This window comes from Brachionichthys hirsutus, chromosome 10 (assembly GCF_040956055.1).
Source record: "Brachionichthys hirsutus isolate HB-005 chromosome 10, CSIRO-AGI_Bhir_v1, whole genome shotgun sequence".
Taxonomy (NCBI): Eukaryota; Metazoa; Chordata; class Actinopteri; order Lophiiformes; family Brachionichthyidae; genus Brachionichthys; species Brachionichthys hirsutus.
In genome coordinates, this window is record NC_090906.1 from 12,080,081 (window position 1) to 12,094,391 (window position 14,311).

Consider the following 14,311-nt stretch of genomic DNA (forward strand, 5'->3'; position numbering starts at 1 on the left):
GCTCAGTCTGAAAAATGTGTTTTATTATGTTTATACAGCATATAGTTTATAAGTATACATTTTTCTTTTAATTCACATAGTTTGCTAACATCCCTTCTGTTTGATAGATGAAATAAACCACGAGCCACAAGATGACCTTTCTCTCTCTAGTTTTACCGACGTCCGTCTTTCGTGATTATTTAGCTGGAGGTGGGCGGGGTCAGCTGAGAATCCAAACCCAAATAGTCTTTAGATCTGCCGTCACATATAAATAAAATAAAGAGACAAATGCAGGCGTGAAAGCAACCAACGTTGAGACGTCTGCACGGGACTCGTTTACCGATCCGTCGATGGAGCGGACGACGACCGCGGACGCTTCATTCACTCGCAGCAAAGCTCCCAACGGTCTGGCCTTCGTCTCGTCTTCGAGTCAGAACAGGAGGAGACAGAACCGTCCCTGAAGTCAGCTGTCTCAGACCCTCAGCTTCGTCTTCACTATGTCCGTCCCCACACGGAACCTCAGCTTCGTCTTCACTACGTCCGTCCCCGCACGGAACCTCAGCTTCGTCTTCACTACGTCCGTCCCCACACGGAACCTCAGCTTCGTCTTCACTATGTCCGTCCCCGCATGGAACCTCAGCTTTGTCTTCACTACGTCCGTCCCCACACGGCAATAACTCTTGCGCTGATTTTATTTCGGTCGACTCGCGTCTTTTTATCCTTCCTCTGAGTTCTGCAGTGTCTCTCTAATGTAACAGATGGACATGTTGGACAGGAATCCTTTCTAAGCCGCGGCCGAGCTGAAAACGAGTGAAATGTTCTTGCTGCTTATCGCTGACCCTGGATCAACGTTCCCCTTCCCGTAGCATCAGCTGCGTGACCGCCAGCAGACGTGACAGAAAAGATAAAACTCACCAATCCAACCTAACAAAGATATATTACAAATTCTATTAGCAATAACTTATTTCACATCATGCAAAAAAAAAAAAGTATAAATAAAAAACGAGAAACACAAATATAAGATCGATTTTACCCTCCCTGGATTTCTTCAAACGTGTTGGCAAGCAAGTTAATGTCCGTTCTGTTTGGGATATTTTATTCGTCCTTTTTTTTCGCGGTGGCACTTGAGTTGTTGTTTTCTTAATGAGGTATAAATGAAAGAATGAAGTACTGGGACGATGAAGAGAAGGTGATGAAGAGGAAGGATCAGCCGTCCACCCAGCTCTGCTCCACGATGGCCGTCACCCTCTTCTCGTACTCCCTCTTGTTTTCCTGGTAGAGCTGTGCGGCCTGGCTGTTGGCCGGGCTGTTGGGATTTGGCTCGTCCAACAAAGACTGCGGAAGAGTTGACGACAGGGATTCAAATACCGGGGACAGACCAAGGCTGAGCGGGACGGAACTCTGACGTGCAGCATCTACCGAGAGTCACGTGCAACATGTCCTTTTAAACATTTTAACAAAAAACTGGATTTCTTGCTGCAAAGTTACACAGAAATGGGAAAAACTCCCAAAAAAGGCCCTAAAATAAGACCAGATTTCTGCAGTGCAGTAAAAACACAGATGAAATGATTTATTCTACAGCAGTGCCGTCGATCCTCTGTACTCCAACGAGGCCGGAGTATCCACAGATAGCATAAACACCGAACCGAAACGCTCAGGCGGGAGCCTACCTGGATGGAGGTGAGGATGGACGACACGTCGTACGTGGGGCTCCAGCGGTTCTGGAGGATGTCTAAACATATACTTCCATCCGCGTAAACTGGTGAGCACAGAGACAACGAGGGTAAGCGTCACGTCTGGAGGAGCCTGTCAGGTTCCTATCCGTCCCCTTCGGTACCAGTTCAACTTTAAGGATCTGGCGCCGGTTTGGGGACATTAATGAGGAAACAATAGCTTTTTGGGTTTTTGTAGATGAGACGCCGAACGGGAAAGACAAAGAAACTGCAGCTGAAACCAAATGGATCAACTTCTGATGCTGGCCGTATGAATAGAACAATCTAGCGCCGGCCGGCCTTACTGCCGCCTCAGGGATTTAACGCGACGCACTGCTAGAAGCACAAACTGAAAGGAGGCTTTCATCTAAAGTCAACTGCAACAAATTGTGGATTCTGGTTATGAAAGTGTGAAAGCAGAATTCATTGAGATTTTCTGGAGCACCAGTGAAAGGCGAGGGAGCCGCTTACCATTAGGGTGGAACATTCTGGAGATAAACCGAACTGTGGGAGGCTTGTTTGGGTACTCCTCTGAAAACTCTATCAGAAGCTTAAATGTTCCTGCAGAGGGAGGAGGGAGAGAGTGTTGAGAGCCGGAGGCAGCCATTATCCTCCTAAAAATAGAGCAAGAGAAGCTCATCCTCCAGCGAGGCAGAGACGACTAACGAGAGCAACCCGAGTCAGCACTTCTCTCATAATTACAACTACGGCGAGAACGAGGGGGGGGAAAAACGTGTGCTACCCCGTGACATCATCACGCGAGGCGGCGAGCCGATCATACACGCGTGGGAGCGGTAACCATTTACACAAACACTTAAACACAACAGAGCAGCCAGCAGGAGCAGGATGGGGGTTCGAGCTGCTCAGGAGCTCCATAACAAACGTCTACATGTCCAGAAGGCTGCAATGAATGGATTAAATGATTAAATGATGCGATGCTATAAAGCCAGGGCCTGGATGAATGCATCCCACAGGGCCTGGACTTTATGGACACAATGAGTAAAAAAAAGAGGCACTTACCATCTTCAAACGGTGTCCCCACAGGCCTGCAGTGAGAGAGCAGCGAAATGATTCCCACATTCAAACCATCCCGCCGCTACCGACGTGAGGTAGAAAAACCACGGCCGAGTGGAGCTCCGCTTTAATTTCCTACAGCAAGAATTATATTTGAACGGACGTCTGCCCTTTTAGTTTGAACTTTATCAGTACGTTTCTCCGTCTGACTGACCTTTGACCCCACTTCCAACTGTGTCTCGTGGGTTCCTGCATCAAACCATCTGTATCTCAATCACTACTGTAATCAGACATATATAAAATACTAAAAATGGGCGGGTATGTTGGGGAACGCTGTACATCAGGGTGAAGACAGCCGGGTGGAGCTGGATCGAAATGACTCACCCAAAAATAACTGCATTCCAAAGCATGATGTTGTTCTCTGACGGCGCTCCGCTCACACCAGTGGGAGGATCTTCTTGAAGTCTGCGTGAGACAGCAAGAGACACGGCGTGAGAACAACCGCAAGGAGGAGGACATGAATGGACGGATGAAGACAGCAGAACAGAGACACGGAGAAAAAGAAAGGAAGCAGGAAGTAAGGAAGGAATTTAAAAAAACAAAACGGGTCAAAAGGGATGGAAAAACGTGAAGATGAGATCTCTGGAGTTCAGAGGAAAACATTTGCTGCAAGTAACACATGCCAAGAAACAAAGACCAACAAATCACAAACGCACACCTGTCAGGTTAACATTTACCGTTTCCAATGACAACCTCTGGTTTCTGAAACTATTGATCATCAAAACGTATGAAACGCGTTTCCGATGACGCCCACCGTGGTAAATAAAGGCAACATGTTGAAATGAGCCACACCGAACCACATATTATTGTGTGGCATAGTTTCATGACAACAGGTAGTGAGGTAATGACTTTTGCCTCGCTGGTTCCTCGGTGTGTCACAGCTTGCTACCTGGGGACTGGCACAGCAGGGGTCGGGTTACGCTGATACCTTATCTGCCTCGCTTCATTGGCTGTACTTAGTAGAAAAGCTCAGGATCTTTTTTTTTCCACTGACAGGTGTGTGAACGGCACACAAACACTGCAGGATGCCATATGGAGCAAGGAAACAGACAGGGGGGGGGGCTGTGAGCCCCGTTGTTACCAGGGACGAGTGAAACAATCACGTTTAATACATTTTAGCTGGACTTGAAGTAGCGGAATTTCTACCTGAACATCACAGACTGTGTGAGCAAATGTAAACTACACCAGTATTTAATCAGTGTCGAATCAGGTTCACTGAAAGCAAAACACCTGGTTCGCTGAATATGTCTTTTGTCAATCTCAGGTAGCATCTGGCAGACAAAATTGCACATATACAAAAAAAAAAAACTAGTTAGCAAGAAAAATGGGGGAAAACAGCGTTATTACCACTCCATTAAAACAAACGTATCATGCCCAAATACCAACTAAAACACTCGGTACATTGTCAATAGTATCCACGTACAGCACAACACCAAATAAAGAATGTACTTCCCAATAGATCTGGACAGGCTTTAGCTGTAGCATTCGCTGCACCAACAGCTAGCGCTAAGCTAAAATAGCTATTGATAGCGCTAGACGATGAAGCTAACAGCTACACACAAACAGCAGAGCTAGCTGCCGAAACGTAAAAGGTACCTTTTAAAATCTCTCATAAGCCGTCTCCTCGCCGGGGTCGACATTATTCAAAAAAGGTTAAAAACTAAACCAGGACCCAAAACCGAATAGTGTCCGAAACCTAATCCGGTGCTTCTTTCAGCTTGTGGCCCTTTTCTTCTCCTCACAAAACAACTGGCTAACTAGCGGGCTCTCTGGTGACGTCAGACGAACGTTCCCACACGTCGGGTCGAAGATGACGTCTCAGAAATAAAATCTCTGCTAATGTTCGGAGCAGTTCTCCTTTTTCCCCCTGTCGTCGTCCCATAAAGACATTTACTAATATGAGGTCATTATATAGCTGTTTATTTAGCATATTAATATCAATATCAATCAAATAGCATGCCAACCAGTATATGTTATGCACATGAATCTATGTATATTCTAATTTAATCTGTATATTTTGTAGTATATATTATGTCTAGCCTTATAGCATGTTCATAGCACTAAATCTGTGTACATAACAACTGTACATCTTTTGCACATTTCTGTCTAGTAATAGCACTTCTGGTTAGAACCCTAAACTGAAATGTTCTTACCTAGTACTTGTACATGTCTAAAGACATTAAAGTTGAACCTACCCTAACCTAATCCTCCTCCTCATGGACTGCTACATCCTCCTGATGATGTCATCATGTAGGGTGGTGGCCTACTCTTCTGTTAGAGCTGCTGGCTGAGTCTGTGGTGCACGTTTGTTCATCCCGCTCCTCAGGTTTTGGGGCTCATCACTGGTCTGGGACCTGTGATGATCTCCTTCAGAGACTGGGCAAGCATTAAAGTCCCATTAGCACAGCACTAGTGTAGGGTCAACGGGCTTGTAGTCCAGCATTCCTCAGATGATTTGTCATTGTCATGGTAGCATTGCCATATGTTTTTTATGGCAATGCAGAGGCCACTGGTACCCAGTGGCCTCTGCAGCTGTACTGGTCACCAGTATGAACCTCTTCCTGAGGTGCAGCAGGCCAATACTTCTGATCCTGATTCTGGTTCTGAATCAGGATGCCGTGATCGGACTCTAATTTTGAACTCCAATTATTTCCGTGCTCTGGACACAAGAAGTTCCTAAACCCGAAGATTAGCCTGAACATATTTCTATATCTGTCTATCTGCTCGCGATATCAACTTTTTCTGTTGCCATGGCAACACAGGCAGCAGTGGGCTTTTAGTGATAGTCCATCAAAACAAATACGTATTACTCCTCTCTGCTGCATGAGGATGAGAATGTACAGGAATACAAATGTACCACTAAATAAACAAGTGCGTCTGGCCATTTCGTCCAGGTTTCAAAAACACTAAAGTACAAACTTACACATTCTGAACAGATTACACTTAAAAATAAATAAAAAATAAATAGCAGATTAGGAAAGTACCGTCAGCCAGTCAGAACACATGCAGAGTTGTGAGCTGAATATAGAAGCATGTTGGATTTCAAACATATGGCAATGCTACCATGACTCAGCAATTTCTCTATTATAACTGAGCTGAAAGCTCTGCCCCCCAGTCTGCTCTTGGAATTTTTTGGAACCGCAGGGCTCGAGTGGGAAAAGGTGGGGCCTGGTTGTTGAGGGCTTTAAAAGCATAATCTTTAAGGGAAATACTGAAAAGCTGTTTATTCAGGGAGGGCTACATATGTTTAAATGTGGGTCAACTCTCATTTAAGTAGCACTGATGTATTTTGTAATTTGTTGTGTGACTTCACTGAGATATAAAAAAAAGGAGGACCCATATCTGTTGCTCTGCATCTCTGTCAGCGCTGAGCAAAGGCCTGATTCCAGCCAGGAGGCAGGAGAAGAGTTTGACTGCTGAGCTCAGGACCTTTTAATAGAGATGACACACTGTCTTCCACTAACGTACTTGTTGTGTTCCTGTTGTGTTCCTGTTGTGTTCCTTCCATCTCATCAACTACATTCTGTATATAAAAGGATTTTGAATGTTAAAAGTGATGATTTTTGTGTCTGAAATGTTAAACATGCACTTTGGAAATCATGATTATTGCTTTTTATTTAATTTTTTATAGCTGCTCACAATGAAATGCATCAATAACTTATTTGTGGGCTTTGTCTTTGAACATTCACACATGTGTTACTTGCTGTACCAATAATTCCCTCCCTCTCTCGTCATCATACTCTCTGTTTGTTGAGGTCCCTCGGGCCTTAAAACATCGCTCATCAGTCTAGCATCCATTAATGACCCATTAGTCTCCACCAAATCCTGCTGACAACCGCTGGGAGACTCCAGTCTGGATGTAATGGAGACTCCAGCGATGGCGCCATTACGGCCATCAGCACTAATGAGGAGCGAAGCTTTAAGGATGGTACGAGCAAACGGTCTCATTAGAGGTGCAGGGGCATGTCACATGGTCTGCTGGGCCAGTGAACGCGGACGGGGGGGGGGGGGGGGGGGCAGTCGAACTTGCAGCAAGTGTCCTGGTCAAATTTTGTGATCTGTCAAGGGCAACGGTCGGCCGATGATGACGTTGAGAAGTGCTAGCTGCATGACACACAGTGTTGAACGACATACTGTTTCCGCCATGACATTAGCATGTTAGCATTGTTCCTGAGCATGTTTCTCATACAGGGTTTAGCATTTCTCTCAAGGAGCTGCTCCTCCAACGGTCATGTGATTGCAGCGTGATGGTTAGCGTTAAGTCATTAGTATCTGGTTACAGTGTTGTGTCTCACAGAGGACTGATTGGATAATGGAATAACAGAAACTACATTTTAAGTTGTTTCATATTTTAATGTTTGCAGGCTGCTCATAATGTCTACAAATACGGACAAGAACAAAACCAACTATTGTGCACCCCTGTGGATCGGATGGTGTGCCGCATTCATTACTCAGTACTGATGCAACAACAGAGTCTCTTGAGCAATAAATCCATCCAGTATTTAGGTAGGGATTTGTGCCAGGCCCAGGGTGGTGACGGAGTATCGGTGGTGCACAGCGAGATATGATAGGAGTCTATCAGCTTGGACAGAGGTGCAAGGTGAGTTCAGCGGCTCCAGAGACCTGCCCACTGTTCATCCCCACAGAGGAAATTACGCTTTCACTATTCAGCTCTCAGCCCAACACATTGTAATAATCTGCCCCAACGTAGCCAGATCCTGTGGATGAGGGAAATAGTCAGATGACACAATCAGATGTTCGTGCACTTTGTCCATATTTCCCTTTGTCTTTGTTTTGCGGAGCAGACACCGGGATTATAATCTCCCTTGTCCACCAACCTTTTATCACATGGCTTTCACAAATAAAAAAAAGTGCTGTTGAAAGATGTATGTGTGTGTGTGTGTGTGTGTGTGTGTGTATGTGTTAGTGTGTTTGTGTGTGTTGCTCATGTTGTCCTGAGGTTGTCTTCAAAATGACTGAGAGTAGCCTGAGCTTCCTCTTTAACATCACCAGATGGCGCTCAAGACAGCGGATTGGAACAGGAACCTGCTGTTGTCATGGTTTCAGAGATCCTGGAGACAAATTCTTGATGCTAATTGGTGGAAAGAGAGAGGTAGAGGTTGTCACTCCCACTCCTCCTCCTTTTTTAATATCTGTATATCTATATTTAGTCTGACATGGAATAAAGTCATGCAGAGGAAAAAGACTGGAGACGATTTCAGGATCATGAAACATGCTGTGCAATACGTGGGCAATCCCTGCAATTCTCCACATATTTATGGTATTTTTCTGAATTAAATGTATTTATCTGGGTGTTCTGCTTTCCTCCTCCTCTCTGATATCAACCAGTATCATCACGCAGCAACTTAAACCAATCCATTCATCACCATCTTTTCCTCCACCACATCACGGACAAACATTTCTCTGATGGACGTTTACAACGGGCTCAGCCATCTCATCCTAATGTCTTGGCATCGGCATCAAACATGCGGTCTGCGTCTGCTCGACTGGAATTAAAAGGGGCTTTTACGCAAACCATCTTGGCACTCGCAGGGGGTTTAAATTTAGACTGTGAACACGAGCAGCGGGCATTGAATAGCAGAAACAACAACAAACACTGAGCCCTCTGACAAGTCAGCGTTGATAGAAGCATTGTGCTTCCTGCCGTATCTGTAACAGAGGCTCCATCCCGCACAGCGCAGCTGACAGTCAAGTGACTTTGGGTTACGCTCCTGTATTGTGTTTGCCTGCCTTTGTCTCCTGCCTTCTTATGTCATGGTGGTCAATACGCCATGACTCAATTACCTGGAAATGCAAACTGAGGACAAACGTTATGGACAAATCTAAAGGAGGAGTGCTGAGCAAATGTTTGCATTTAGCAAAATCATGGCTGAAAACAAATACAACATGTATAGATCAATATAAAGAGAAATCAGATATGGAATAAATGTATAGGAATAAACCAAATGGCCTTAGATGAGCCCTCGTTTTGCATCCCATAATTCAATTCAGATGCAAGTGGCACAACAGAAACTGACATAAGAGGAGTACTAACTGCTTTCTTTATTTGACTATTATTACTAAAGACCCTTCAACATGAAGTTCTACCAGAAGACTGGACAAATCTCTCTTTGGGATTGATGTGAAAATTACAAAAGACAATTATTTTCCGGGTTTATTGAGGTTATTTTTTTCTCTGTAATTCAATGGCAAGACGTGGAGATATCGCTATATATATTGCATGTATATATATTTTGCATGGACAGAAATCTATTTGATAATAATTTACTAACACATCATCCAGTCTTTTAAATATTCTTTAAACTCTTTTGGGTTTCTTTGGATAGATAGCTGTATGGGAATCAATGACATCATCGCCACACCATAAAATACACATGGATTTTCTCCGGGGTGTGTCCGGGGTAACTTCTTCTCTTGATGGTGGACCAATAAAACTTCAGAGGAAGCGGCGCTCTGAACCAATGGCCGGGGCCCGTCGCTGGTCTCTCTCGGTGCGTCAAGCGCGACACATTCAGCAGCAGAGAGCGGAAACCAGGCGAGGATACAACCGCAAAACCCCAGTCTGGGTGCTGGGGTTTTGCTTTACTTCTTGCTTTACTTCTTACTTCTTACTTCTTCCAACGACAGTCTTAATACAAAAAGTTGTTGAATACAGGTGGGAAGAAATAATAGCTCTAATGTTTTTAAGTACACAATATCTGCAACTTTTAAATCAATCAATCAATCAAATCACGTGCAATCACTGTCACTTTGTCACTTGTCACTTTTTAATTTTGTGTATATATTTACTTTAAGTTGAATGAATGTGTGTTGTGTGCCTCGAGCTGGGACCTGAGTGCTGTTTTTCGTTCGTGCATGAGAGTGTATGAATGACATTAAAGATTTCTTGATTCTTGATTCTTGATTCTTGAAATCTTTATTTGCAGACACAATGGTCCAATTAAAAAGCACACATAACAATTAAAGTGCCAGACTCTATAAATAGTTTATTATTGGTTTAATGATAAGAAGCTTTTATTTATGAATCTAATAGCGCTTTTCTCCAGTTTAATTACAGGGCCTATAATATGTTTTGTATGTATTTCGCCACGCCGCAACATACTATGACATAAATAGCTTTATAAGCGAAAAACGAGTTTTTATTTTGGAGGACACAACCGGAAGGGGAGGAGTAAGGCGCGCTCAGCTCCACACAAACAAACAAACTTGCAGGGTGGTGCCCACGTCCCCATCTCGGGTTTAAATCAGTCATATCGCAGCAATCGGAGGTATTCTTCTTTCAGGGGGGGGCTGGGGGGGCCATTAGCACCTTCTGCGTCCTCTTCATAAACTCTGGAAGACGGAAGGACTTCCGGGAGAGTCGCCTCCAAACCCAGAACAGCGCGCGCGTGTCGACAAAGGAACTTCCGCAAAAAAGATAAAAAATGGACGAAAAAGTGTTTACGAAAGAAATCGATCAGTGGATCGAGCAGCTCAACGAGTGTAAGCAGCTGACAGAGGGACAGGTGAAGACGCTGTGTGAAAAGGTGAGCCGCCCAAACCTTTCTCCTCTCCGTACTGTTCCTCGCTCGTCACCGACGCCTTCCAAACATTCTTAAAATGGCGTCCGTGGTGTACCCTTCACTGCGGCGCGCGTAATGTTTGACAATCATTCGGAGAAGCTGGCCATGTTCTCTTTGGACTGGAGACGTCCGGAATGATGAGCTACGGCCTCACGTTATCGGGTCATGCTAACGTGTTTGCGCTAGCTAGCTAGCTAGCTAAGCGGGCCTTAGTGGGACCTGTAGCATCTCTGTTAGCTTGCTAGCTTTGACAGCCTAATGACTGCACATCCGGACACGCTAGTCTGGTTTAGGCTGAAACAGTCGGCAGACGCTGACTGAGCAAGGTTTTCATCATCCTCCACAGCAACGAGGCGCAAGATGTCCACAAGGCTGCATTAATGCTCCGCACAGCTCTTCCTGCTGGAGCGAGTCCGCTTCAGATTCAGTTCAGGTCTTTAGCAATTTTGCTCTTAAAAGTTAGTAAGCTAATCAAGAATCAAATGTCCCCAACAATGGACTCCCTTTCATGCTCTGGGTCTGTGAGGCCGGAGGTATTCGTTGCGTTGGGTGACACCATGGTAGCAGAGGGGTAGAGACATGCTACCGTCATTAGCATGTAGCTGAGACGCTGCAGGTTCATGTCACTAGTGTGTTATTTAACTGTGTGCCATTGAGTCGGGTGTTTCCTAAGCATCGACCTCGAACCCCGTGACCATTGGAGCCCGTCAGAGATCCGTGTGAATGGAGGCGGGAACGGCCACATCTCCATTTTGGACCCTTTGCTGATTGCTGCGTGCCTCTTTTCCGAGGTCGCATGTTTATCCCCAGGAAGGTCACGGATTGTTTCAGTCCTAGGACGCTGGCTCGTTTACAGCTAAAACCTCTTTATCTCTCGTATTTTGACAGTTGTCAGCGTTGCCGTATGCCCTTCCCCACAGGATCAGATTTCAGTAAATTAAATTTGTAGAACATGGCGCCTCAGCAAGAATCCAGGGTGGAACCAAAACGCAGCCTGTCGTCATGTGAACGGTGCCGGTGCTCATTATCACTGGCTATGATGCTGATGTCAGGAAGATGCTTAACTTTAACCACCGTAATCGTGCTGAGCGGGGTCATCATTCATGGTTGTTTTTTCCTGGCGTCCTAGAGGACCCTTCCCCCTGTTTAACTCTTTAATGGGACTGTATTGCAGTGGTGGGGGAAGCCGCTGACTTCTCATCGGGGCAGTCTGGCGTCTGACCGCTTGAGTTCAGCTGTAATCTGGGCCGTGGCTCAATCCCCACAGCCTCTGTGTTAGCTTTACAGGTGTGGCCAGTATTTTGTGCAGAATGCTGACGTAGCGTCTGCCACCACCCTGCACCCGTGGGCCGACTGTTGTAGTGCTGGAGTGTTTCATCTTGATGAGACGTTTCTCTGTTTTTGAAGCATCACACACACACACACACACACAGAATGGGGGCTTATTTCCGTGGGGGATTTGCTGGTGATGCTGCCGCTGTAATCGCTGCGCAGCATCTTAATTTGCTGCAGGCTGAGGCGGAGACTGTGCAGAGAGGCTGGCAGGAAATGGCCTGTTGCTGCAGTGAAGATGGAGAACAAAGCGTGATGGAGAAAATTGCACCGTACAGAACGGCCTCGCCGGGATTCTCCTGCAGTCCGGTGTGCAAAACAAAGTCAAGTGTCCCCAAGTGTCCCCCGGATCGTTCATGTCAATGTATTTAATGGTGCTTTGATCAAGAACAACACTGAATACGTCTTTCTCAGATACTCTCAGCGAGTGCGGTGGATTGGGACACTAACTGTTGTTATCTCACGTTCAGTGTGGTGTTCTCCACTCTGCCCAGTGTATTTGTATCTAGAACGGTGAGCTAGAGTGAAATGTTTTATTTTGATCCCCTCTAGGCAAAAGAGATCTTGACAAAGGAGTCAAACGTCCAGGAGGTGAGATGTCCGGTGACGGTGTGTGGCGACGTCCACGGACAGTTCCACGACCTCATGGAGCTGTTTAAGATCGGAGGGAAGTCTCCAGACACCAATTATTTGTTCATGGGAGACTACGTAGACAGAGGGTACTACTCCGTAGAGACCGTCACTTTACTAGTAGCGCTTAAGGTACGAGAACCTTCTCTCAGCACTGACTCGACTGTTTCCTTTGAGCACAATGCTACGACGGCGCGTTCTTTCTGTGTCCTTCAGGTGCGTTTCCGTGAACGCATCACGATCCTCAGAGGAAACCACGAGAGCAGGCAGATCACGCAAGTGTACGGCTTCTACGACGAGTGCTTAAGGAAATATGGCAACGCCAACGTTTGGAAGTACTTCACGGACCTCTTTGACTATCTCCCCCTCACTGCCTTGGTGGACTCCCAGGTGAGATTCGCACCTTCATCGTCGACGGATATGACGAATACGGACTGAGGGAACGACTGAGCTGAAACCTTTTCTGACCGATTCTAATGGTCTCAGTCGTTTTATTCACTGAAACGTGGACCTGTCCTTTTTGTCCCTTCAGATTTTCTGCCTTCATGGAGGCCTGTCGCCGTCCATAGACACTTTGGATCACATCAGAGCACTGGACCGTTTACAGGAAGTCCCACACGAGGTAACGATGACTCTAGTAATGTATGGATTCACGCCGCTAAAGTCAGGTCAACAAACGCGTTTATGGATCAGTGACCGTGGCGGTGCCGCTAACGCTCCTGCTAACGGCCCTCTTGTTCAGGGGCCCATGTGTGACCTGCTGTGGTCGGACCCTGACGACCGAGGCGGCTGGGGCATCTCCCCCCGTGGAGCCGGCTACACCTTCGGCCAGGACATCTCCGAGACGTTCAACCACGCCAACCGCCTCACGCTGGTGTCCCGGGCCCACCAGCTGGTGATGGAGGTGAGTATCCGTGCAGGAACCGGCATCGGCCGATCAGTGCGAGAAGAACGGCGTTCCAGTGCGCTGTCCAGAGCTGTGTGTTTAGAGATGACGCCTGTCCCCCCCCCCCCCCCCCGCAGGGTTACAACTGGTGCCATGAGAGGAACGTGGTGACAATATTTAGTGCTCCCAACTACTGTTATCGCTGTGGCAACCAGGCAGCCATCATGGAACTAGACGACACTCTCAAATACTCGTTGTAAGTATGATAAACGGCTGTTCTCGATCTGTGGAAGCACAAAAACGACGGCTTCGGAGCGCTTTGTTTCATGCGTGATGGGTGTCGCTATCAAGTACGATTCACTGACCCCACCATGGAGTCGGCGTCGGAATGACACGCACAACTTCAAAGGTGTTGCTGAAGATTTAAAAAATGAATCGATCTTTTCTTTTTGGCCAGCTTGCAGTTCGATCCTGCGCCTCGTAGAGGGGAGCCTCACGTCACTCGCCGCACGCCAGATTACTTCCTGTAACCTCTGACCCCTGTGCAGTCCGGTCCAGTGTTGCCATGACGACTGACCTTCAATCAATAACAACACAAAAGGAGGAAGGGCAGAGTAGGAGACTGTGTGCATTATTATCTACGCCAAGACCTATTTAAGCATTTAGTGAAAACGTGTCTGGACTCACTTCGATGTCAAATAAAATGGATGTTTAAATCTCCCTCCCGTGTTCCTGGGTGACGGCACCAAGGTCCAAGACGGATGTGCACCTTTAGAAAGCGGCTGTTGGACCCCCCCCTGTGCGCCATGGCTTATGTTTAGGAGATATTAATATGATCTATTTGCACTTTTGTAAATCAAAAAAAAAACTGTAACTATCAGAAGAATGAAAGGATTTTTTTAAAATTACATATAAAGTCCCCATCTTGAGTTTTACACATGTCTTGTTTGTTTGTTCCGTGTAACTTCAAAGGAAAGCTCTTGTGATGTAGTCGCTACCAACGCTCTGAACCACATGATCTGTATGAACCATCCATTTGAATAATAAAGATAAAGGAGGCTCATTAATGTGTGGCATTGTTTATGTGAAGTCAACCAAACTGTTACTCCCGGACA

At 46.1% G+C, this 14,311-nt stretch overlaps 2 protein-coding genes across 6 annotated transcripts; one reads left to right on the plus strand and one right to left on the minus strand.

Annotated features, from left to right (window-relative positions):
* Positions 1-2: 2 nt before the first annotated feature.
* Positions 3-5,031, minus strand: ube2b (ubiquitin-conjugating enzyme E2B (RAD6 homolog)). Of its 5 annotated transcripts, XR_011105668.1 has the most exons (8): positions 4,362-4,523; positions 3,090-3,170; positions 2,712-2,737; positions 2,163-2,252; positions 1,650-1,738; positions 1,013-1,314; positions 819-903; positions 3-725 (listed from the first exon to the last, which is right to left on the minus strand). XR_011105668.1 is itself a non-coding variant. In XM_068744022.1 (6 exons), the coding sequence occupies exons 1-6, from the start codon at positions 4,981-4,983 to the stop codon at positions 1,186-1,188; spliced, it is 438 nt and encodes a 145-aa protein (XP_068600123.1). In that variant the 5' UTR covers positions 4,984-5,031; the 3' UTR covers positions 3-1,185. The 5 variants fall into 5 exon arrangements, 2 of the variants coding, with proteins under 2 accessions (XP_068600123.1, XP_068600121.1); XR_011105666.1 differs by having other exon boundaries at positions 3-903; XR_011105667.1 differs by having other exon boundaries at positions 819-1,314.
* A 4,996-nt stretch (positions 5,032-10,027) lies between these two features.
* On the plus strand, positions 10,028-14,263 carry ppp2cab (protein phosphatase 2 catalytic subunit alpha b). The gene is made up of 7 exons (XM_068744812.1): positions 10,028-10,312; positions 12,233-12,442; positions 12,527-12,700; positions 12,843-12,932; positions 13,053-13,214; positions 13,334-13,452; positions 13,654-14,263. Exons 1-7 carry the CDS (start codon positions 10,211-10,213, stop codon positions 13,724-13,726), a joined length of 930 nt encoding a protein of 309 aa, XP_068600913.1. The 5' UTR covers positions 10,028-10,210; the 3' UTR covers positions 13,727-14,263.
* The last annotated feature ends 48 nt before the right edge of the window (positions 14,264-14,311 follow it).